The 25446-nt window shown below is 53.5% G+C and overlaps 1 protein-coding gene across 1 annotated transcript; it reads left to right on the top strand.

Annotated features, from left to right (window-relative positions):
• Positions 1-12259: 12259 nt before the first annotated feature.
• sapcd1 (suppressor APC domain containing 1) lies at positions 12260-12712 on the top strand (the record flags this gene model as incomplete). The annotated part of the gene is made up of 2 exons (XM_084462500.1): positions 12260-12415; positions 12623-12712. Coding segments are annotated over 2 exons (246 nt in total), but the record flags the coding sequence as incomplete, so codon positions are not given.
• Positions 12713-25446: the final 12734 nt, after the last annotated feature.

The following is a 25446-nucleotide window of genomic DNA, read 5'->3' as shown; positions in this document are numbered from 1 at the left end:
GGAGGGTCTCACTAGTAGAGTCAGGGGTCAGGAGGGTCTCTCTAGTAGAGTCAGGTTCAGGGGTCAGGAGGGTCTCACTAGTAGAGTCAGGTTCAGGGGTCAGGAGGGTCTCACTAGTAGAGTCAGGTTCAGGGGTCAGGAGGGTCTCTCTAGTAGAGTCAGGTTCAGGGGTCAGGAGGGTCTCTCTAGTAGAGTCAGGTTCAGGGGTCAGGAGGGTCTCTCTAGTAGAGTCAGGTTCAGGGTCAGGAGGGTCAGGAGGGTCTCACTAGTAGAGTCAGGTTCAGGGGTCAGGAGGGTCTCTCTAGTAGAGTCAGGTTCAGGGGTCAGGAGGGTCTCTCTAGTAGAGTCAGGTTCAGGGGTCAGGAGGGTCTCACTAGTAGAGTCAGGTTCAGGGGTCAGGAGGGTCTCACTAGTAGAGTCAGGTTCAGGGGTCAGGAGGGTCTCTCTAGTAGAGTCAGGTTCAGGGGTCAGGAGGGTCTCACTAGTAGAGTCAGGTTCAGGGGTCAGGAGGGTCTCACTAGTAGAGTCAGGTTCAGGGGTCAGGAGGGTCTCTCTAGTAGAGTCAGGGGTCAGGAGGGTCTCTCTAGTAGAGTCAGGTTCAGGGGTCAGGAGGGTCTCTCTAGTAGAGTCAGGTTCAGGGGTCAGGAGGGTCTCACTAGTAGAGTCAGGGGTCAGGAGGGTCTCTCTAGTAGAGTCAGGTTCAGGGGTCAGGAGGGTCTCACTAGTAGAGTCAGGGGTCAGGAGGGTCTCTCTAGTAGAGTCAGGTTCAGGGGTCAGGAGGGTCTCACTAGTAGAGTCAGGTTCAGGGGTCAGGAGGGTCTCTCTAGTAGAGTCAGGTTCAGGGGTCAGGAGGGTCTCTCTAGTAGAGTCAGGTTCAGGGGTCAGGAGGGTCTCTCTAGTAGAGTCAGGTTCAGGGGTCAGGAGGGTCTCACTAGTAGAGTCAGGTTCAGGGGTCAGGAGGGTCTCACTAGTAGAGTCAGGGGTCAGGAGGGTCTCTCTAGTAGAGTCAGGTTCAGGGGTCAGGAGGGTCTCACTAGTAGAGTCAGGTTCAGGGGTCAGGAGGGTCTCACTAGTAGAGTCAGGGGTCAGGAGGGGTCAGGAGGGTATCTCTAGTAGAGTCAGGTTCAGGGGTCAGGAGGGTCTCTCGAGTAGAGTCAGGTTCAGGGGTCAGGAGGGTCTCACTAGTAGAGTCAGGTTCAGGGGTCAGGAGGGTCTCTCTAGTAGAGTCAGGGGTCAGGAGGGTCTCTCTAGTAGAGTTAGGTTCAGGGGTCAGGAGGGTCTCACTAGTAGAGTCAGGTTCAGGGGTCAGGAGGGTCTCACTAGTAGAGTCAGGTTCAGGGGTCAGGAGGGTCTCTCTAGTAGAGTCAGGTTCAGGGGTCAGGAGGGTCTCTCTAGTAGAGTCAGGTTCAGGGGTCAGGAGGGTCTCACTAGTAGAGTCAGGTTCAGGGGTCAGGAGGGTCTCACTAGTAGAGTCAGGTTCAGGGGTCAGGAGGGTCTCTCTAGTAGAGTCAGGTTCAGGGGTCAGGAGGGTCTCACTAGTAGAGTCAGGTTCAGGGGTCAGGAGGGTCTCACTAGTAGAGTCAGGTTCAGGGGTCAGGAGGGTCTCTCTAGTAGAGTCAGGGGTCAGGAGGGTCTCTCTAGTAGAGTCAGGTTCAGGGGTCAGGAGGGTCTCTCTAGTAGAGTCAGGTTCAGGGGTCAGGAGGGTCTCACTAGTAGAGTCAGGGGTCAGGAGGGTCTCTCTAGTAGAGTCAGGGGTCAGGAGGGGTCAGGAGGGTCTCTCTAGTAGAGTCAGGTTCAGGGGTCAGGAGGGTCTCTCTAGTAGAGTCAGGTTCAGGGGTCAGGAGGGTCTCTCTAGTAGAGTCAGGTTCAGGGGTCAGGAGGGTCTCACTAGTAGAGTCAGGTTCAGGGGTCAGGAGGGTCTCACTAGTAGAGTCAGGTTCAGGGGTCAGGAGGGTCTCTCTAGTAGAGTCAGGTTCAGGGGTCAGGAGGGTCTCACTAGTAGAGTCAGGTTCAGGGGTCAGGAGGGTCTCACTAGTAGAGTCAGGTTCAGGGGTCAGGAGGGTCTCTCTAGTAGAGTCAGGGGTCAGGAGGGTCTCTCTAGTAGAGTCAGGTTCAGGGGTCAGGAGGGTCTCTCTAGTAGAGTCAGGTTCAGGGGTCAGGAGGGTCTCACTAGTAGAGTCAGGGGTCAGGAGGGTCTCTCTAGTAGAGTCAGGGGTCAGGAGGGGTCAGGAGGGTCTCTCTAGTAGAGTCAGGTTCAGGGGTCAGGAGGGTCTCTCTAGTAGAGTCAGGTTCAGGGGTCAGGAGGGTCTCTCTAGTAGAGTCAGGTTCAGGGGTCAGGAGGGTCTCACTAGTAGAGTCAGGGGTCAGGAGGGTCTCTCTAGTAGAGTCAGGTTCAGGGGTCAGGAGGGTCTCACTAGTAGAGTCAGGTTCAGGGGTCAGGAGGGTCTCACTAGTAGAGTCAGGTTCAGGGGTCAGGAGGGTCTCTCTAGTAGAGTCAGGTTCAGGGGTCAGGAGGGTCTCTCTAGTAGAGTCAGGTTCAGGGGTCAGGAGGGTCTCTCTAGTAGAGTCAGGTTCAGGGGTCAGGAGGGTCTCTCTAGTAGAGTCAGGTTCAAGGGTCAGGAGGGGTCAGGAGGGTCTCACTAGTAGAGTCAGGTTCAGGGGTCAGGAGGGTCTCTCTAGTAGAGTCAGGTTCAGGGGTCAGGAGGGTCTCTCTAGTAGAGTCAGGTTCAGGGGTCAGGAGGGTCTCACTAGTAGAGTCAGGTTCAGGGGTCAGGAGGGTCTCACTAGTAGAGTCAGGTTCAGGGGTCAGGAGGGTCTCTCTAGTAGAGTCAGGTTCAGGGGTCAGGAGGGTCTCACTAGTAGAGTCAGGTTCAGGGGTCAGGAGGGTCTCACTAGTAGAGTCAGGTTCAGGGGTCAGGAGGGTCTCTCTAGTAGAGTCAGGGGTCAGGAGGGTCTCTCTAGTAGAGTCAGGTTCAGGGGTCAGGAGGGTCTCTCTAGTAGAGTCAGGTTCAGGGGTCAGGAGGGTCTCACTAGTAGAGTCAGGGGTCAGGAGGGTCTCTCTAGTAGAGTCAGGTTCAGGGGTCAGGAGGGTCTCACTAGTAGAGTCAGGGGTCAGGAGGGTCTCTCTAGTAGAGTCAGGTTCAGGGGTCAGGAGGGTCTCACTAGTAGAGTCAGGTTCAGGGGTCAGGAGGGTCTCTCTAGTAGAGTCAGGTTCAGGGGTCAGGAGGGTCTCTCTAGTAGAGTCAGGTTCAGGGGTCAGGAGGGTCTCTCTAGTAGAGTCAGGTTCAGGGGTCAGGAGGGTCTCACTAGTAGAGTCAGGTTCAGGGGTCAGGAGTGTCTCACTAGTAGAGTCAGGGGTCAGGAGGGTCTCTCTAGTAGAGTCAGGTTCAGGGGTCAGGAGGGTCTCACTAGTAGAGTCAGGTTCAGGGGTCAGGAGGGTCTCACTAGTAGAGTCAGGGGTCAGGAGGGGTCAGGAGGGTATCTCTAGTAGAGTCAGGTTCAGGGGTCAGGAGGGTCTCTCGAGTAGAGTCAGGTTCAGGGGTCAGGAGGGTCTCACTAGTAGAGTCAGGTTCAGGGGTCAGGAGGGTCTCTCTAGTAGAGTCAGGGGTCAGGAGGGGTCAGGAGGGTCTCTCTAGTAGAGTCAGGTTCAGGGGTCAGGAGGGTCTCTCTAGTAGAGTCAGGTTCAGGGGTCAGGAGGGTCTCACTAGTAGAGTCAGGTTCAGGGGTCAGGAGGGTCTCTCTAGTAGAGTCAGGTTCAGGGGTCAGGAGGGTCTCTCTAGTAGAGTCAGGTTCAGGGGTCAGGAGGGTCTCTCTAGTAGAGTCAGGTTCAGGGGTCAGGAGGGTCTCTCTAGTAGAGTCAGGTTCAGGGGTCAGGAGGGTCTCACTAGTAGAGTCAGGTTCAGGGGTCAGGAGGGTCTCACTAGTAGAGTCAGGTTCAGGGGTCAGGAGGGTCTCACTAGTAGAGTCAGGTTCAGGGGTCAGGAGGGTCTCTCTAGTAGAGTCAGGTTCAGGGGTCAGGAGGGTCTCTCTAGTAGAGTCAGGTTCAGGGGTCAGGAGGGTCTCACTAGTAGAGTCAGGTTCAGGGGTCAGGAGGGTCTCACTAGTAGAGTCAGGTTCAGGGGTCAGGAGGGTCTCTCTAGTAGAGTCAGGGGTCAGGAGGGTCTCTCTAGTAGAGTCAGGTTCAGGGGTCAGGAGGGTCTCTCTAGTAGAGTCAGGGGTCAGGAGGGGTCAGGAGGGTCTCACTAGTAGAGTCAGGTTCAGGGGTCAGGAGGGTCTCACTAGTAAAGTCAGGTTCAGGGGTCAGGAGGGTCTCTCTAGTAGAGTCAGGTTCAGGGGTCAGGAGGGTCTCTCTAGTAGAGTCAGGTTCAGGGGTCAGGAGGGTCTCACTAGTAGAGTCAGGTTCAGGGGTCAGGAGGGTCTCTCTAGTAGAGTCAGGTTCAGGGGTCAGGAGGGTCTCTCTAGTAGAGTCAGGTTCAGGGGTCAGGAGGGGTCAGGAGGGTCTCTCTAGTAGAGTCAGGTTCAGGGGTCAGGAGGGTCTCTCTAGTAGAGTCAGGTTCAGGGGTCAGGAGGGTCTCTCTAGTAGAGTCAGGTTCAGGGGTCAGGAGGGTCTCTCTAGTAGAGTCAGGTTCAGGGGTCAGGAGGGTCTCACTAGTAGAGTCAGGTTCAGGGGTCAGGAGGGTCTCTCTAGTAGAGTCAGGTTCAGGGGTCAGGAGGGTCTCTCTAGTAGAGTCAGGTTCAGGGGTCAGGAGGGTCTCTCTAGTAGAGTCAGGTTCAGGGGTCAGAAGGGTCTCTCTAGTAGAGTCAGGTTCAGGGGTCAGGATGGTCTCTCTAGTAGAGTCAGGTTCAGGGGTCAGGAGGGTCTCTCTAGTAGAGTCAGGTTCAGGGGTCAGGAGGGTCTCTCTAGTAGAGTCAGGTTCAGGGGTCAGGAGGGTCTCACTAGTAGAGTCAGGTTCAGGGGTCAGGAGGGTCTCACTAGTAGAGTCAGGTTCAGGGGTCAGGAGGGTCTCACTAGTAGAGTCAGGGGTCAGGAGGGGTCAGGAGGGTCTCTCTAGTAGAGTCAGGTTCAGGGGTCAGGAGGGTCTCTCGAGTAGAGTCAGGTTCAGGGGTCAGGAGGGTCTCACTAGTAGAGTCAGGTTCAGGGGTCAGGAGGGTCTCTCTAGTAGAGTCAGGGGTCAGGAGGGGTCAGGAGGGTCTCTCTAGTAGAGTCAGGTTCAGGGGTCAGGAGGGTCTCTCTAGTAGAGTCAGGTTCAGGGGTCAGGAGGGTCTCTCTAGTAGAGTCAGGTTCAGGGGTCAGGAGGGTCTCACTAGTAGAGTCAGGTTCAGGGGTCAGGAGGGTCTCTCTAGTAGAGTCAGGTTCAGGGGTCAGGAGGGTCTCTCTAGTAGAGTCAGGTTCAGGGGTCAGGAGGGTCTCTCTAGTAGAGTCAGGTTCAGGGGTCAGGAGGGTCTCACTAGTAGAGTCAGGTTCAGGGGTCAGGAGGGTCTCTCTAGTAGAGTCAGGTTCAGGGGTCAGGAGGGTCTCTCTAGTAGAGTCAGGTTCAGGGGTCAGGAGGGTCTCTCTAGTAGAGTCAGGTTCAGGGGTCAGGAGGGTCTCTCTAGTAGAGTCAGGTTCAGGGGTCAGGAGGGTCTCACTAGTAGAGTCAGGTTCAGGGGTCAGGAGGGTCTCACTAGTAGAGTCAGGGGTCAGGAGGGGTCAGGAGGGTCTCTCTAGTAGAGTCAGGTTCAGGGGTCAGGAGGGTCTCTCGAGTAGAGTCAGGTTCAGGGGTCAGGAGGGTCTCACTAGTAGAGTCAGGTTCAGGGGTCAGGAGGGTCTCACTAGTAGAGTCAGGTTCAGGGGTCAGGAGGGTCTCTCTAGTAGAGTCAGGTTCAGGGGTCAGGAGGGTCTCACTAGTAGAGTCAGGTTCAGGGGTCAGGAGGGTCTCACTAGTAGAGTCAGGTTCAGGGGTCAGGAGGGTCTCTCTAGTAGAGTCAGGTTCAGGGGTCAGGAGGGTCTCTCTAGTAGAGTCAGGTTCAGGGGTCAGGAGGGTATCTCTAGTAGAGTCAGGTTCAGGGGTCAGGAGGGTCTCTCTAGTAGAGTCAGGGGTCAGGAGGGTCTCTCTAGTAGAGTCAGGTTCAGGGGTCAGGAGGGTCTCTCTAGTAGAGTCAGGTTCAGGGGTCAGGAGGGTCTCACTAGTAGAGTCAGGTTCAGGGGTCAGGAGGGTCTCTCTAGTAGAGTCAGGTTCAGGGGTCAGGAGGGTCTCTCTAGTAGAGTCAGGTTCAGGGGTCAGGAGGGTCTCACTAGTAGAGTCAGGTTCAGGGGTCAGGAGGGTCTCTCTAGTAGAGTCAGGTTCAGGGGTCAGGAGGGTCTCTCTAGTAGAGTCAGGTTCAGGGGTCAGGAGGGTCTCACTAGTAGAGTCAGGTTCAGGGGTCAGGAGGGTCTCTCTAGTAGAGTCAGGTTCAGGGGTCAGGAGGGTCTCTCTAGTAGAGTCAGGTTCAGGGGTCAGGAGGGTCTCTCTAGTAGAGTCAGGTTCAGGGGTCAGGAGGGTCTCACTAGTAGAGTCAGGTTCAGGGGTCAGGAGGGTCTCTCTAGTAGAGTCAGGTTCAGGGGTCAGGAGGGTCTCTCTAGTAGAGTCAGGTTCAGGGGTCAGGAGGGTCTCACTAGTAGAGTCAGGTTCAGGGGTCAGGAGGGTCTCTCTAGTAGAGTCAGGTTCAGGGGTCAGGAGGGTCTCACTAGTAGAGTCAGGGGTCAGGAGGGTCTCTCTAGTAGAGTCAGGTTCAGGGGTCAGGAGGGTCTCACTAGTAGAGTCAGGTTCAGGGGTCAGGAGGGTCTCACTAGTAGAGTCAGGGGTCAGGAGGGTCTCTCTAGTAGAGTCAGGTTCAGGGGTCAGGAGGGTCTCACTAGTAGAGTCAGGTTCAGGGGTCAGGAGGGTCTCTCTAGTAGAGTCAGGTTCAGGGGTCAGGAGGGTCTCTCTAGTAGAGTCAGGTTCAGGGGTCAGGAGGGTCTCTCTAGTAGAGTCAGGTTCAGGGGTCAGGAGGGTCTCACTAGTAGAGTCAGGTTCAGGGGTCAGGAGGGTCTCACTAGTAGAGTCAGGTTCAGGGGTCAGGAGGGTCTCTCTAGTAGAGTCAGGTTCAGGGGTCAGGAGGGTCTCTCTAGTAGAGTCAGGTTCAGGGGTCAGGAGGGTCTATCTAGTAGAGTCAGGTTCAGGGGTCAGGAGGGTCTCACTAGTAGAGTCAGGTTCAGGGGTCAGGAGGGTCTCACTAGTAGAGTCAGGTTCAGGGGTCAGGAGGGTCTCTCTAGTAGAGTCAGGTTCAGGGGTCAGGATGGTCTCTCTAGTAGAGTCAGGTTCAGGGGTCAGGAGGGTCTCTCTAGTAGAGTCAGGTTAAGGGGTCAGGAGGGTCTCTCTAGTAGAGTCAGGTTCAGAGGTCAGGAGGGTCTCTCTAGTAGAGTCAGGTTCAGGGGTCAGGAGGGTCTCTCTAGTAGAGTCAGGGGTCAGGAGGGGTCAGGAGGGTCTCTCTAGTAGAGTCAGGTTCAGGGGTCAGGAGGGTCTCTCGAGTAGAGTCAGGTTCAGGGGTCAGGAGGGGTCAGGAGGGTCTCACTAGTAGAGTCAGGTTCAGGGGTCAGGAGGGTCTCTCTAGTAGAGTCAGGGGTCAGGAGGGGTCAGGAGGGTCTCTCTAGTAGAGTCAGGTTCAGGGGTCAGGAGGGTCTCACTAGTAGAGTCAGGTTCAGGGGTCAGGAGGGTCTCTCTAGTAGAGTCAGGTTCAGGGGTCAGGAGGGTCTCACTAGTAGAGTCAGGGGTCAGGAGGGTCTCTCTAGTAGAGTCAGGTTCAGGGGTCAGGAGGGTCTCACTAGTAGAGTCAGGTTCAGGGGTCAGGAGGGTCTCTCTAGTAGAGTCAGGTTCAGGGGTCAGGAGGGTCTCTCTAGTAGAGTCAGGTTCAGGGGTCAGGAGGGTCTCTCTAGTAGAGTCAGGTTCAGGGGTCAGGAGGGTCTCACTAGTAGAGTCAGGTTCAGGGGTCAGGAGGGTCTCACTAGTAGAGTCAGGTTCAGGGGTCAGGAGGGTCTCTCTAGTAGAGTCAGGTTCAGGGGTCAGGAGGGTCTCTCTAGTAGAGTCAGGTTCAGGGGTCAGGAGGGTCTCTCTAGTAGAGTCAGGTTCAGGGGTCAGGAGGGTCTCACTAGTAGAGTCAGGTTCAGGGGTCAGGAGGGTCTCACTAGTAGAGTCAGGTTCAGGGGTCAGGAGGGTCTCTCTAGTAGAGTCAGGTTCAGGGGTCAGGATGGTCTCTCTAGTAGAGTCAGGTTCAGGGGTCAGGAGGGTCTCTCTAGTAGAGTCAGGTTCAGGGGTCAGGAGGGTCTCTCTAGTAGAGTCAGGTTCAGAGGTCAGGAGGGTCTCTCTAGTAGAGTCAGGTTCAGGGGTCAGGAGGGTCTCTCTAGTAGAGTCAGGGGTCAGGAGGGGTCAGGAGGGTCTCTCTAGTAGAGTCAGGTTCAGGGGTCAGGAGGGTCTCTCGAGTAGAGTCAGGTTCAGGGGTCAGGAGGGGTCAGGAGGGTCTCACTAGTAGAGTCAGGTTCAGGGGTCAGGAGGGTCTCTCTAGTAGAGTCAGGGGTCAGGAGGGGTCAGGAGGGTCTCTCTAGTAGAGTCAGGTTCAGGGGTCAGGAGGGTCTCACTAGTAGAGTCAGGTTCAGGGGTCAGGAGGGTCTCTCTAGTAGAGTCAGGTTCAGGGGTCAGGAGGGTCTCTCTAGTAGAGTCAGGTTCAGGGGTCAGGAGGGTCTCACTAGTAGAGTCAGGTTCAGGGGTCAGGAGGGTCTCTCTAGTAGAGTCAGGGTCAGGGGTCAGGAGGGTCTCACTAGTAGAGTCAGGTTCAGGGGTCAGGAGGGTCTCACTAGTAGAGTCAGGGGTCAGGAGGGGTCAGGAGGGTCTCTCTAGTAGAGTCAGGTTCAGGGGTCAGGAGGGGTCAGGAGGGTCTCACTAGTAGAGTCAGGTTCAGGGGTCAGGAGGGTCTCTCTAGTAGAGTCAGGGGTCAGGAGGGGTCAGGAGGGTCTCACTAGTAGAGTCAGGTTCAGGGGTCAGGAGGGTCTCACTAGTAGAGTCAGGTTCAGGGGTCAGGAGGGTCTCACTAGTAGAGTCAGGTTCAGGGGTCAGGAGGGTCTCACTAGTAGAGTCAGGTTCAGGTGTCAGGAGGGTCTCTCTAGTAGAGTCAGGTTCAGGGGTCAGGAGGGTCTCTCTAGTAGAGTCAGGTTCAGGGGTCAGGAGGGTCTCTCTAGTAGAGTCAGGTTCAGGGGTCAGGAGGGTCTCTCTAGTAGAGTCAGGGGTCAGGAGGGTCTCTCTAGTAGAGTCAGGTTCAGGGGTCAGGAGGGTCTCTCTAGTAGAGTCAGGGTCAGGGGTCAGGAGGGTCTCACTAGTAGAGTCAGGTTCAGGGGTCAGGAGGGTCTCACTAGTAGAGTCAGGGGTCAGGAGGGGTCAGGAGGGTCTCTCTAGTAGAGTCAGGTTCAGGGGTCAGGAGGGTCTCTCTAGTAGAGTCAGGGGTCAGGAGGGTCTCTCTAGTAGAGTCAGGTTCAGGGGTCAGGAGGGTCTCTCTAGTAGAGTCAGGTTCAGGGGTCAGGAGGGTCTCTCTAGTAGAGTCAGGTTCAGGGGTCAGGAGGGTCTCTCTAGTAGAGTCAGGTTCAGGGGTCAGGAGGGTCTCTCTAGTAGAGTCAGGTTCAGGGGTCAGGAGGGTCTCTCTAGTAGAGTCAGGTTCAGAGGTCAGGAGGGTCTCTCTAGTAGAGTCAGGTTCAGGGGTCAGGAGGGTCTCTCTAGTAGAGTCAGGTTCAGGGGTCAGGAGGGTCTCACTAGTAGAGTCAGGGGTCAGGAGGGGTCAGGAGGGTCTCTCTAGTAGAGTCAGGTTCAGGGGTCAGGAGGGTCTCTCGAGTAGAGTCAGGTTCAGGGGTCAGGAGGGGTCAGGAGGGTCTCACTAGTAGAGTCAGGTTCAGGGGTCAGGAGGGTCTCTCTAGTAGAGTCAGGTTCAGGGGTCAGGAGGGTCTCACTAGTAGAGTCAGGTTCAGGGGTCAGGAGGGTCTCTCTAGTAGAGTCAGGTTCAGAGGTCAGGAGGGTCTCACTAGTAGAGTCAGGTTCAGGGGTCAGGAGGGTCTCACTAGTAGAGTCAGGTTCAGAGGTCAGGAGGGTCTCACTAGTAGAGTCAGGTTCAGGGGTCAGGAGGGTCTCTCTAGTAGAGTCAGGTTCAGGGGTCAGGAGGGTCTCTCTAGTAGAGTCAGGTTCAGAGGTCAGGAGGGTCTCTCTAGTAGAGTCAGGTTCAGGGGTCAGGAGGGTCTCTCTAGTAGAGTCAGGTTCAGGGGTCAGGAGGGTCTCACTAGTAGAGTCAGGGGTCAGGAGGGGTCAGGAGGGTCTCTCTAGTAGAGTCAGGTTCAGGGGTCAGGAGGGTCTCTCGAGTAGAGTCAGGTTCAGGGGTCAGGAGGGGTCAGGAGGGTCTCACTAGTAGAGTCAGGTTCAGGGGTCAGGAGGGTCTCTCTAGTAGAGTCAGGTTCAGGGGTCAGGAGGGTCTCACTAGTAGAGTCAGGTTCAGGGGTCAGGAGGGTCTCTCTAGTAGAGTCAGGTTCAGGGGTCAGGAGGGTCTCTCTAGTAGAGTCAGGTTCAGGGGTCAGGAGGGTCTCTCTAGTAGAGTCAGGGGTCAGGAGGGTCTCTCTAGTAGAGTCAGGGGTCAGGAGGGTCTCTCTAGTAGAGTCAGGTTCAGGGGTCAGGAGGGTCTCTCTAGTAGAGTCAGGTTCAGGGGTCAGGAGGGTCTCTCTAGTAGAGTCAGGGGTCAGGAGGGTCTCTCTAGTAGAGTCAGGTTCAGGGGTCAGGAGGGTCTCACTAGTAGAGTCAGGTTCAGGGGTCAGGAGGGTCTCACTAGTAGAGTCAGGTTCAGGGGTCAGGAGGGTCTCTCTAGTAGAGTCAGGGGTCAGGAGGGGTCAGGAGGGTCTCTCTAGTAGAGTCAGGTTCAGGGGTCAGGAGGGTATCTCTAGTAGAGTCAGGTTCAGGGGTCAGGAGGGTCTCACTAGTAGAGTCAGGTTCAGGGGTCAGGAGGGTCTCACTAGTAGAGTCAGGGGTCAGGAGGGGTCAGGAGGGTCTCTCTAGTAGAGTCAGGTTCAGGGGTCAGGAGGGTCTCTCGAGTAGAGTCAGGTTCAGGGGTCAGGAGGGTCTCTCTAGTAGAGTCAGGGGTCAGGAGGGTCTCTCTAGTAGAGTCAGGTTCAGGGGTCAGGAGGGTCTCTCTAGTAGAGTCAGGTTCAGGGGTCAGGAGGGTCTCACTAGTAGAGTCAGGTTCAGGGGTCAGGAGGGTCTCTCTAGTAGAGTCAGGTTCAGGGGTCAGGAGGGTCTCTCTAGTAGAGTCAGGTTCAGGGGTCAGGAGGGTCTCACTAGTAGAGTCAGGTTCAGGGGTCAGGAGGGTCTCACTAGTAGAGTCAGGTTCAGGGGTCAGGAGGGTCTCTCTAGTAGAGTCAGGTTCAAGGGTCAGGAGGGTCTCACTAGTAGAGTCAGGTTCAGGGGTCAGGAGGGTCTCTCTAGTAGAGTCAGGTTCAGGGGTCAGGAGGGTCTCACTAGTAGAGTCAGGTTCAGGGGTCAGGAGGGTCTCTCTAGTAGAGTCAGGTTCAGGGGTCAGGAGGGTCTCTCTAGTAGAGTCAGGGGTCAGGAGGGTCTCTCTAGTAGAGTCAGGTTCAGGGGTCAGGAGGGTCTCTCTAGTAGAGTCAGGTTCAGGGGTCAGGAGGGTCTCACTAGTAGAGTCAGGGGTCAGGGGTCAGGAGGGTCTCACTAGTAGAGTCAGGTTCAGGGGTCAGGAGGGTCTCTCTAGTAGAGTCAGGTTCAGGGGTCAGGAGGGTCTCACTAGTAGAGTCAGGGGTCAGGAGGGGTCAGGAGGGTCTCTCTAGTAGAGTCAGGTTCAGGGGTCAGGAGGGTCTCTCGAGTAGAGTCAGGTTCAGGGGTCAGGAGGGTCTCTCTAGTAGAGTCAGGTTCAGGGGTCAGGAGGGTCTCTCTAGTAGAGTCAGGTTCAGGGGTCAGGAGGGTCTCACTAGTAGAGTCAGGTTCAGGGGTCAGGAGGGTCTCTCTAGTAGAGTCAGGGGTCAGGGGTCAGGGGTGGACAAGGCAAGGCAGTTGGAGAGACTCCACTGGTCTCTCAGACTGACGTCATTTAAAAAAAAAAATTATTATCATTACATTTTTGCCATTTACCAGCACCTTTTGATCGCAGGACGTGCACAGGCCTTTCCCCATTAGTAATACGTCATCCAATCCCGTTGAAGGTAAACGTGTCACTTCCTCTCCTCCAGGGGTCTACTTCCTGTCTGTGGAGGTGGCGTGTGCAGCGGGTGAATGGCTCTCTGGGACGCCTGATGAGCGATCCCAACGTGACCAGCAGCTGCCCCTCACTGCCCCAGGCCGGCTCCGACAGCGCCCTCCGCTGGAGCACCACGGTACTGGGCCAGGTGAGACCATACCTGCATTCATTACATCATTTATCTCAATATGGTCGGGCTGTTTCTAAATATGTTTGGAACAGAATTTGTTGGGCTTTTTTGAAGCAAGTCAACATTTCAACGGCAACATTTATTTTTGTGTTGTGTTGTGTTGCTCCATGATGTCATGATCTGTGTTGTCCTATGATGTCATGTCCTGTGTTGTGTTGTTGACAGGAAGTGAGTGAGAAGAACAGACAGATCTCCATGTTGGAGCTGGAGAGAGACAGACTGCTTCAAGAGCTGGACCAGCTACAGACCGGCTGACTGACTGACACACACACACACACACACACACACACACACACACACACACACACACTCACACACACACACACACACACACACACACACACACACACACGCACACACACACACACAGTACTTCAAATTCCATGTAATTTCAATGTCTCTACTTCTAGCTAAACACTGTATATATGTTAAGATACTGTACCCAGGTAATTCTATGGTCACTGTGTGGACAGGCATGCTGTGAACGTTAGAGAAAGATATACAGGCACCACAGGGGGTAACAGCAGTCCCCTGCTGATGTGGGGGTTTATTTATCATTTCAAAGGTAGGCTTACACGATTCATTATGAAATAAAAACAATTTGAAAGAGCAAATGCATGGATATGATGTCAGACTGAGCTGTCCTGCTACTGTGACATTCCTAGTGGTGCAGACGAGGTTGTGCAGGCCAGACATGGTCACATTCAGTTACACAGCATCTATTGCTCTTAAGAAGTTAGAAATACTGCAACCGTAACTCCTCACACACCCTCTTCTGACTGTCTTTCTCTCTCTCCTCTCGGTCTCTCCTCTCAGTCTCTCTCTCTCTCCTCCACTCTGTCTCTCCTCTCTGTCTCTCATCTCTCCTCCTCTCTGTCTCCTCTCTCTGTCTCTCCTCTGTCTCTCTCTGTCTCTCCTCTGTCTCTCTCTCTCTCTCTCCTCCACTCCTCTGTCTGTTCTGGAGGTGGTCTGTCTGTTCTGGAGGTGGTCTGTCTGTTCTGGAGGTGGTCTGTCTGTTCTGGAGGTCTGTTCTGGAGGTGGTCTGTCTGTTCTGGAGGTGGTCTGTCTGTTCTGGAGGTGGTCTGTCTGTTCTGGAGGTCTGTTCTGGAGGTGGTCTGTCTGTTCTGGAGGTGGTCTGTCTGTTCTGGAGGTGGTCTGTCTGTTCTGGAGGTCTGTTCTGGAGGTCTGTTCTGGAGGTGGTCTGTCTGTTCTGGAGGTGGTCTGTCTGTTCTGGAGGTGGTCTGTCTGTTCTGGAGGTCTGTTCTGGAGGTCTGTTCTGGAGGTGGTCTGTCTGTTCTGGAGGTCTGTTCTGGAGGTGGTCTGTCTGTTCTGTTCTACTCTGCTATGAATGCAGTCTGTATATCTCTGAATGCACTTCCGGCTACCTTTATGATTGCTATTGCTGCAGTGTTCTACAGTACTACTGGTACTACTGGTACTACTGGTACTACTGGTACTACTATACTACACGTTTGCATGGTCTCATCCGTGAATAAAAACAGAAAGGTGAGGCGACGGTGGGAGGAGATCCGGTCTGCCTGCAGAGTAACAGTCATTCACAACTGCTACTGGAATGCATCGCTGTTGACGTTGTGCTTGGTAATACAGAAGAGAGGTCTGCAGAGGAAGAGGATGGTCCGGCAGTCACACCTTCACAGGGGCGCTGGGGGGCGGGGTCTGTCCTCCAGGCTGAGATACAGAAACTTATTTCCTGGTCATACAGGAAGTGAGAGAGACGTCGTCGTTGAGATATAGCAGAGAGAGCGAGTCTGTCTTCTGAAGCTGCTGAAGCTACACTTTGGTTCAAACTGTGAGAGAACAGATGTCCCAACGTTGTTGTACTTCGTTGGAAAACGTGAAGTGGATGTGATTGAGAGCAGCTAGCAGGCGGGAAATAGCGCTGGCGGAAACAGCAGCCAGTCTTTGGAGGGAAGAGTGACGACGCGACGTCTAGCGAGCGAAAGACCAGGACATTCTAATCCTGTAGCTATATGTGACGGCGTTGGAAGATAACACCTTTAACATGCTCAAACACACCCTCGCGGCTTTGACCTTGACCTCCGCCTGAGATACACGGGTGCCCTGGATGACAAAGTAAACATTCACAACAACGCACCTTTCACACATGTGAAACTCAGGGTCCAACAACAACAACACAAACAATTACATGAGTGTAAGTGAACAACCCGGAACACAATAGATTATTAAACACATGGATGGACGGAGATAGATAGATGGATAGATAGATAGATAGATAGATGGATAGATGGATAGATGGATAGATAGATAGATGGATAGATGGATAGATAAATGGATAGATGGATAGATATAGATAGATAGATAGATAGATAGATAGATAGATAGATAGATAGATAGATAGATAGATAGATAGATAGATAGATAGATAGATAGATAGATAGATGGATAGATAGATAGATAGATAGATAGATAGATAGATAGATAGATAGATAGATGGATATATATATATATTTATGATGGTGGTGAGACAATATTGTCCCACAAGGCCTCATGGTCTCAGTCAGTCCGTTCCCCAAGGCATTGTGGGATTTTTCAGCTCAAGGCATAGAGGCACTGCTCTGGCTCCACCCTGCAGAGGCCTGAGAGGTCAGGGGTCAGTGCTGGGGTCAGAGGGGTGGTAGCTCCAGGGTTCGAGAGGTGGACCAGGGGAGAAGCAGAGGAGGTGCTCCTGGGGGGCAGCGGGCTCGGAGCTCCGTCACAAGACTACGCCTGTCAGGAGGAGGAGGAGGGGAGGGAGGGGTGAGGAGGAGAGGAGGAGAGGAGGAGAGGGGAGGGAGGGAGGAGAGGGGAGGGAGGGAAGGAGGAGAGGAGGAGGGAGGAGAGGGAAGGAGGAGAGGACAGTAGACATACTATACCTCACACAAAACCAGTAGTGAAGCTTTAGTAATGTTCCACTGGGTTCACTGACTGAAATCCCATCCCATGTAACAGTATTGGTTCATATTTGCTAATAGTATTGGACCAGGTGTGGGTCTGGTTAATATTGGACCAGGTGTGGGTCTGGTTAATATTGGACCAGGTCTGGGTCTGGTTAATATTGGACCAGGTGTGGGTATGGTTAATATTGGACCAGGTGTGGGTCTGGTTAATAGTGGACCAGGTGTGGGTCTGGGTCTGTTTCTGGAGCAGGTGTGGGTCTGGTTCTGGGGCAGGTGTGGGTCTGGTTCTGGGGCAGGTGTGGGTCTGGGTCTGGTGCAGGTGTGGGTCTGGGTCTGGTTCTGGAGCAGGTGTGGGTCTGGTTCTGGAGCAGGTGTGGGTCTGGTTCTGGAGCAGGTCTGGGTCTGGTTCTGGAGCAGGTGTGGGTCTGGGTCTGGTTCTGGAGCAGGTATGGGTCTGGTTCTGGAGCAGGTATGGGTCTGGTTCTGGAGCAGGTCTGGGTCTGGTTCTGGAGCAGGTGTGGGTCTGGGTCTGGGGCAGGTGTGGGTCTGGTTCTGGAGCAGGTCTGGGTCTGGTTCTGGAGCAGGTCTGGGTCTGGTTCTGGTTCTGGAGCAGGTGTGGGTCTGGTTCTGGGGCAGGTGTGGGTCTGGTTCTGGAGCAGGTCTGGGTCTGGTTCTGGAGCAGGTGTGGGTCTGGTTCTGGGGCAGGTGTGGGTCTGGTTCTGGAGCAGGTCTGGGTCTGGTTCTGGAGCAGGTCTGGGTCTGATTCTGGAGCAGGTGTGGGTCTGGTTCTGGGGCAGGTGTGGGTCTGGTTCTGGAGCAGGTCTGGGTCTGGTTCTGGAGCAGGTGTGGGTCTGGTTCTGGGGCAGGTCTGGGTCTGGTTCTGGAGCAGGTCTGGGTCTGGTTCTGGAGCAGGTCTGGGTCTGGTTCTGGAGCAGGTGTGGGTCTGGTTCTGGAGCAGGTCTGGGTCTGGTTCTGGAGCAGGTGTGGGTCTGGTTCTGGGGCAGGTGTGGGTCTGGTTCTGGAGCAGGTGTGGGTCTGGTTCTGGAGCAGGTGTGGGTCTGGTTCTGGGGCAGGTGTGGGTCTGGTTCTGGAGCAGGTGTGGGTCTGGTTCTGGAGCAGGTCTGGGTCTGGTTCTGGAGCAGGTGTGGGTCTGGGTCTGGTTCTGGAGCAGGTGTGGGTCTGGGTCTGGTTCTGGAGCAGGTGTGGGTCTGGTTCTGGGGCAGGTGTGGGTCTGGTTCTGGAGCAGGTGTGGGTCTGGGTCTGGTTCTGGAGCAGGTGTGGGTCTGGTTCTGGAGCAGGTCTGGGTCTGGTTCTGGAGCAGGTGTGGGTCTGGTTCTGGAGCAGGTGTGGGTCTGGTTCTGGAGCAGGTCTGGGTCTGGTTCTGGAGCAGGTGTGGGTCTGGTTCTGGAGCAGGTGTGGGTCTGGGTCTGGTTCTGGAGCAGGTGTGGGTCTGGTTCTGGTACTGTACCTGTGGGTCAGGGAGGCTCTGGCCCTCAGCTGTGAGGAGAGTGACGACACTGAGGCAGCAGGCTGCTGACGATCTAGGAGACACTGACACATTAGATCATATACGTATACAGAACACACATGTTATATATATACGTATACAGAACACACATGTTATATATATACGTATACAGAACACACATGTTATATATATACGTATACAGAACACACACGTTATATATATACGTATACAGAACACACGTTATATATATATATATACGTATACACAACACACGTTAGATACGTATTAACACAACACACGTTAGATTGTAAACCGGACCACATGTTAGATTGTCTGACCAGACACAGACTGTTTATGTGTACAGAGAAACACATGGTATGTTAGATGGTGTTTACAAAGTGGGTGACCCTTCCTCCCCTAGGGCCCCTTCTCACCTCCTCACCTCCTCCCCTGGGGCCCCTCCTCACCTCCTCCCCTGGGGCCCCTCCTCACCTCCTCCCCTGGGGCCCCTCCTCACCTCCTCCCCTAGGGCCCCTTCTCACCTCCTCACCTCCTCCCCTGGGGCCCCTCCTCACCTCCTCACCTGGGGCCCCTCCTCACCTCCTCACCTGGGGCCCCTCCTCACCTCCTCACCTCCTCACCTGGGGCCCCTCCTCCCCTGGGACCCCTCCTCACCTCCTCACCTGGGGCCCCTCCTCACCTCCTCACCTGGGGCCCCTCCTCACCTCCTCACCTGGGGCCCCTCCTCACCTGGGGCCCCTCCTCCCCTGGGGCCCCTCCTCACCTCCTCACCTGGGGCCCCTCCTCACCTCCTCCCCTGGGGCCCCTCCTCACCTCCTCCCCTGGGGCCCCTCCTCACCTGGGGCCCCTCCTCACCTGGGGCCCCTCCTCACCTCCTCCCCTGGGACCCCTCCTCACCTCCTCACCTGGGGCCCCTCCTCACCTCCTCACCTGGGACCCCTCCTCACCTCCTCACCTGGGGCCCCTCCTCACCTCCTCACCTGGGGCCCCTCCTCACCTCCTCACCTGGGGCCCCTCCTCACCTCCTCACCTGGGGCCCCTCCTCACCTGGGGCCCCTCCTCCCCTGGGGCCCCTCCTCACCTCCTCACCTGGGGCCCCTCCTCACCTCCTCCCCTGGGGCCCCTCCTCACCTCCTCCCCTGGGGCCCCTCCTCACCTCCTCCCCTGGGGCCCCTCCTCACCTGGGGCCCCTCCTCACCTGGGGCCCCTCCTCACCTCCTCCCCTGGGACCCCTCCTCACCTCCTCACCTGGGGCCCCTCCTCACCTCCTCACCTGGGACCCCTCCTCACCTCCTCACCTGGGGCCCCTCCTCACCTCCTCACCTGGGGCCCCTCCTCACCTCCTCACCTGGGACCCCTCCTCACCTCCTCACCTCCTCCCCTGGGACCCCTCCTCACCTGGGGCCCCTCCTCAACTCCTCACCTGGGGCCCCTCCTCACCTCCTCACCTGGGGCCCCTCCTCACCTCCTCACCTGGGGCCCCTCCTCACCTCCTCACCTCCTCACCTCCTCACCTGGGGCCTCATTTAGAAACGCTGCCAATGCACTAAATAACATGGACGCCACTTTCTGCGCAAACGTTGTGATTCATGAAAAGCAGACGTGACGGGAAGAATGCACCTCCACGGACACGCTGACCCACGTTAATGATGCACACCTCCACGGACACGCTGACCCACGTTAATGATGCACACCTCCACGGACACGCTGACCCATGTTAATGATGCACACGCACGTTAATGATGCACACGCACGTTAATGATGCACACGCACGTTAATGATGCACACCTCCACGGACACGCTGACCCACGTTAATGATGCACACCTCCACGGACACGCTGACCCATGTTAATGATGCACACGCACGTTAATGATGCACACGCACGTTAATGAAGCACACGCACGTTAATGATGCACACGCACGTTAATGATGCACACGCACGTTAATGATGCACATGCTCGTTAATGATGCACACGCTCGTTAATGATGCACACGCACGTTAATGATGCACACGCACGTTAATGAAGCACACGCACGTTAATGATGCACACGCACGTTAATGATGCACACGCACGTTAATGAAGCACACGCACGTTAATGAAGCACACGCACGTTAATGATGCACACGCACGTTAATGAAGCACACGCACGTTAATGATGCACACGCACGTTAATGATGCACACGCACGTTAATGAAGCACACGCACGTTAATGAAGCACACGCACGTTAGGGTGCATCAAAATACACATTTCCGGAATATTGATTTGCATGGGTGCTAAAAGTGTTACCATCCATGCAAAAACAATAGATACAAAATATTAAAGCGATACGAGGTGATTTAGAGGTGCAACGGTACGTCTGATTTTATGGCATAAGGGGGTAACAGGAACTGTGTCCCTTCACTCTGCCCTGCTCGCACATGGCCTGCTGGTGTGTGTGTGTGTGTGTGTGTGTGTGTGTGTGTGTGTGTGTGTGTGTGTGTGTGTGTGTGTGTGTGTGTGAATGTGAGTTATTCACGCACAAGGTTGCAACATTGTTATATTTCAAGCACGGAGACCTGTCTGCTCCTATATTCCCGCACCTCTGTGTGTGTGTGTGTTATTCAACAACAGTGTGTGTGTTGTTGCAATATTGTTACATTTCAAGCCCGGAGACCTGTTTGTTCCAATATTCCCGCACATTTTACCCTCTGTTTTGCGGGAACTATTCTATTTTCACGCACCTGCATAAAAATGGGGGGGGGGGGGCTTTGCCTATAAAAAGCTCTGCCTGTGTAGCTCAGTTGCTGAGTCAATTCCCTCAACGCCACCATCACACACCACAGGATCCAGCTCTCACAAGATGGCCTTAGGCCCCTGCCAGAGGAGCCGCACCCTGGTTTTTGGTCTGGGCGCCACTATCACCGATGCAGATGCCATTATCACTGGCGCCAAGCTGCCAAGTGGTCACCAGATCTTGCGGTGCTTGCTGTATAACTGCGACACACAACTGCATGCAAAGCGACCAGGTTTGACTGGAGCCATGTCACGGTTCCAGGCGGCTAAGATTGTTTTGGAGCAGGTGCGTCCATTTTATGGAAAGGCCAACATCCCAATGGGGAGTGATCAGCGAGCATGTGAGAAGATGATAGCCCTCCTCGATGCCAACAACAAGCTGCGGCGCATACCAAAGGAAAGGCGCTCCAGTGAGGCTACTGCTCGACTGGTGGACGCAATGGAGCACAAGCTGGATGCCACGTTCCCGCTGTGGACTCCAAACGCAGAGGAGCTGATCCGTGATGCAGAGGACCTTGCTTTTCTAGCCAGCATGAAGGGCGACAGAGTGGCCACATTTGGAGCATTCGATGTCAAGCTGCAATCAAAGGTTTGCTTTTATTTTTATGTAATTTTATGTTTCTGCTTCTATTTTCTTATTTTAATGTTTTGTGCTTGATCTGTAAAGCACTTTGAGCTGCATTGCATGTCATGGAAGGTGCTATACAAATAAAGTTTATTATTATTATTATCATTATTAAGGTGAAGCGGCGACAGGAGCGTGAAGAAGCGCAGCAGGCCTACCTCACCAAGGAGCAGGAGATGACGGCGATGTCTACCAGCATGGTGGTATTAGAAAGCGAAAGTGATGAGGATGGCAATGCAGATGAAGCAGTTGCTCCACTGGCTGAGAACACACCCATCCGTGAACGCAAGAAGACAGGCACCACAGCATTCATTCCATCTGACATTCTCAGCCGGCCAAGCCTTGTGTCACTGGCTACACGATTGAAGATGACACCAACGCAGCAGGCTGCTTTCACACGCGGCCTGATCGAGGAGTCAGGTGGAAATTCAGAAATGGTCTCCACATCCTACGCGACAGCAGACCGATCACGCCGTCAAGTGCTGAAGACCATCAGTGAGGAACAGCACGAGCAGTGGACACCCCCTCCCATGTGCACCCTGCACTGGGACAGCAAGTTGACACCAATGCTCAACAATGTGCGTCAGTTGGAGGAGCGTCTGACGGTGGTGGTCGGAGATGCGGAGCGGCTAAAACTACTCGGCGTGCCAGCATACATGAAGGGGACTAACGAGGCATGTGGAACGATCATCGCCCGGCTGACATGCAAGCTGCTGCAGGACTGGTGCTGTACCGATCAGGTTGTCAACATGGCATTTGACACCACGGCCTCAAACACCGGCCATCTCACAGCAGCCTGCATTGCCATCCAGAACTCACTGGGTCGACCACTACTCTGGTCCGGTTGCCGGCACCACATCGGAGAGGTGCTCCTCAGCCACATTTTCACTCACCTCAAGGTGGAGGTGTCACGATCGCCAGAGGTGACATTGTTTACACGTCTGCGGGACAACTGGAACCTGTTGCCACTCAAGGGCGGCACATTGTCCTGCTACATTCCTGGGGATGCTGAACCACCATTTCTTGGCAAGTTGCGTGCTGAACTCAATGTTTGCGCTGCAGGACTGCTCAACTACAAGAGGGGTGACTATCGTGAGTTTGTGCAGCTATGTCTAGTGTATCTGAGTGCAGACATTGCAGATCAAACTCCAGTAACCTTGCAACGACCGGGAGCACTGCACAAGGCACGGTGGATGGCCAAGCTGCTCTACACCCTCAAGCTGGCCTTGATGGAGCAGCACATTGCGTTGCTTCCTCAGGGGACCATCACAACACAACAGCAGGTGTTGAAGATTCGGGCGTTTGCCAAGTTCATTACGCACATCTACGCAACATGGTGGATGGCCTGTGACACGGCCGTAGATGCTGGATGGAATGACCTCACACTCTACTGCCACCTGTGTGAATACAAGGCTGTTGACGAGGGCATCCGCTGCATCAGCAATTAAGGCTCTGGAGAGGCACCTATGGTACCTGACATGCGAGATGCTGCCCCTGGCACTCTTCAGCACCAAGGTGCCAGTTGGTGAGCGGCGCGCACTTGCAGATGCCATCTTGGAGCACAAGCCGGCTGATCTACCCATGCGAGCCCCACAGCTCCGCTTTGGCACTGGCTTTGGCAAGCCGAAGTTTCCAACCCTCTCGCCGACCACCAGCTTGGCTGACCTCGCCAACCCAGACTGCTGGTTCGGCATGCACCTGCTGCACATTGATCCAACTTTTCTTTCACTGGATGTAGAGGATTGGACTTCCAGTGCAGCATTTCAAACGGGTGCAGTGAATGTACGTGCCATCAATGTGGTGAATGACTGTGCCGAGCGTGGCGTCAAACTGACGTCAGACTTCGTGGCAGCAGCCAGGAGCGAGGAGCACCTGCAAAATGTGCTGCAGGCAGTTGAGCATGACCGCACACAAAATCCAAATCTTCGCCGCAGCAAGCGCAAGCTGGACCAGGAGTAGGACACTATATTGAGACATGTTCGAGGACAGTAACTTGATTTACTTGAATACTGTACTTAAGTACAGACACTGAGGAGTTGTACTTTACTTGAGTATTAGATTTTATGTTGTTCTATTCAAAATAAATGTTCTAAAAATCTATTTCTTGTCGTTTTTGAGATTGCATCGATGTTATTCAGGAAAACACCCAAAAACGCCCATTTTGGTATTTTTCACATGCTGCGTTGGACCTCTAAATCTCAAGTAATTTTCCCAAAACTTTGCACAAATCATTTGTATGTGTGTCATAACAAAATGCCACCCCAGGCAGAATGATATGTTGAGATTTAATTTTAACATTGCAATTTGATGCACCCTAACGCACGTTAATGATGCACACGCACGTTAATGATGCACACGCACGTTAATGATGCACACGCTCGTTAATGATGCACACGCACGTTAATGATGCACACGCACGTTAATGATGCACACGCTCGTTTATGATGCACACGCACGTTAATGATGCACACGCACGTTAATGAAGCACACGCACGTTAATGATGCACACGCACGTTAATGAAGCACACGCACGTTAATGATGCACACGCACGTTAATGATGCACACGCACGTTAATGATGCACACGCTCGTTAATGATGCACACGCACGTTAATGATGCACACGCACGTTAATGAAGCACACGCACGTTAATGATCGACACGCACGTTAATGAAGCACACGCACGTTAATGATGCACACGCACGTTAATGATGCACACGCACGTTAATGATCGACACGCACGTTAATGATGCACACGCACGTTAATGATGCACACGCTCGTTAATGATGCACACGCTCGTTAATGATGCACACGCACGTTAATGATGCACACGCACGTTAATGATCGACACGCACGTTAATGATGCACACGCACGTTAATGATGCACACGCTCGTTAATGATGCACACGCACGTTAATGATGCACACGCACGTTAATGATGCACACGCACGTTAATGATCGACACGCACGTTAATGATGCACACGCACGTTAATGATGCACACGCTCGTTAATGATGCACACGCATGTTAATGATGCACACGCTCGTTAATGATGCACACGCACGTTAATGATGCACACGCACGTTAATGATGCACACGCACGTTAATGATCGACACGCACGTTAATGATCGACACGCACGTTAATGATGCACACGCACGTTAATGATGCACACGCTCATTAATGATGCACACGCACGTTAATGATGCACACGTTCGTTAATGATGCACACGCACGTGAATGATCGACACGCACGTTAATGAAGCACACGCACGTTAATGATGCACACGCACGTTAATGATCGACACGCTCGTTAATGATGCACACGCTCGTTAATGATGCACACGCTCGTTAATGATGCACACGCACGTTAATGATGCACACGCTCGTTAATGATGCACACGCTCGTTAATGATGCACACGCACGTTAATGATGCACACGCACGTTAATGATGCACACGCTCGTTAATGATGCACACGCTCGTTAATGATACACATGCACGCTACTGGAGAAGCTAGAACTCCGATGGAAGGATGAAACTCGATACCACTGTGTAAAATTCATCGACACATTACCTCTCACGTACTCAACTGTATATGAAGAGTATACGTACTATACTGTATATGAAGAGTTTACATACTCAACTGAATATGAAGAGTATATGTACTCAACTGTATATGAAGAGTATACGTACTCAACTGTATACGAAGAGTAAACGTACTATACTGTATATGAAGAGTATATGTACTCAACTGTATATGAAGAGTATACGTGCTCAACTGTATATGAAGAGTATACGTGCTCAACTGTATATGAAGAGTATACGTACTCAACTGTATACGAAGAGTATACGTACTATACTGTATATGAAGAGTATACGTACTCAACTGTATATGAAGAGTATACGTACTATACTGTATATGAAGAGTATACGTACTCAACTGTATATGAAGAGTATACGTACTCAACTGTATATGAAGAGTATATGTACTCAACTGTATATGAAGAGTATACGTACTCAACTGTATATGAAGAGTATACATACTCAACTGTATATGAAGAGTTCCCTGGAGTGCATACAAAAAACACGCTTTAGGATTATAAATACAAATGGAGATATCAGTTTTTGCTAAATAACCCCTCAAATATGTTGTACAGTTTAACCAGGAATCATATGTAACTGGATCTGTAATTATTAAATAATATGTACAAATTTGTTTGTGTGAGTCAACGATCACACAGACTTAGAACAAAATGCTGGATTTAATTATCATTCAGCCAAACTATTTACTCAATAACATGACATGTCACTATGGCATTTATCCTCATGAATAATAATATGAAGAGGACAGATGACGTTTGGCACTGATGCAGCTGTCTGTACCTGAGCAGGTGAGAGACGGGGGCGGGGTCAAACCATCAGACGGGGATTAACCCCTGATCCTGGGTTCACCAGACCCACGGACGGGGATTAACCCCTGATCCTGGGTTCACCAGACCCACGGACGGGGATTAACCCCTGATCCTGGGTTCACCAGACCCACGGACGGGGATTAACGCCTGATCCTGGGTTCACCAGACCCACGGACGGGGATTAACCCCTGATCCTGGGTTCACCAGACCCACGGACGGGGATTAACCCCTGATCCTGGGTTCACCAGACCCACGGACGGGGATTAATCCTGGGTTCACCAGACCCACGGACGGGGATTAACCCCGCGGTCCTGGGTTCACCAGACCCACGCGGTTCATACCATCACAGTGACGCGGACGGGGATTAACCCTGTGATCCTGGGTTCACCAGACCGACTCCTTGCCTTTCCGCGTTTTCTACGTACCGCAATCTTTTCATATGAATCCTCCGCACAGTTTCCTAGATGAGGGCCCAGGTCTCTTAACCCAACAGTTTCCTAGATGAGGGCCCAGGTCTAAACCCAACAGTTTCCTAGATGAGGGCCCAGGTCTAAACCCAACAGTTTCCTAGATGAGGGCCCAGGTCTAAACCCAACAGTTTCCTAGATGAGGGCCCAGGTCTCTTAACCCAACAGTTTCCTAGATGAGGGCCCAGGTCTAAACCCAACAGTTTCCTAAATGAGGACCCAGGTCTAAACCCAACAGTTTCCTAAATGAGGGCCCAGGTCTAAACCCAACAGTTTCCTAGATGAGGGCCCAGGTCTAAAC

Source organism: Borostomias antarcticus (assembly GCF_949987555.1).
Source record: "Borostomias antarcticus genome assembly, contig: scaffold_258, whole genome shotgun sequence".
NCBI classification, from domain to species: domain Eukaryota; kingdom Metazoa; phylum Chordata; class Actinopteri; order Stomiiformes; family Stomiidae; genus Borostomias; species Borostomias antarcticus.
Note: the sequence above shows the minus strand (reverse complement) of the source record. Positions and strands in the feature narration are given on the sequence as shown.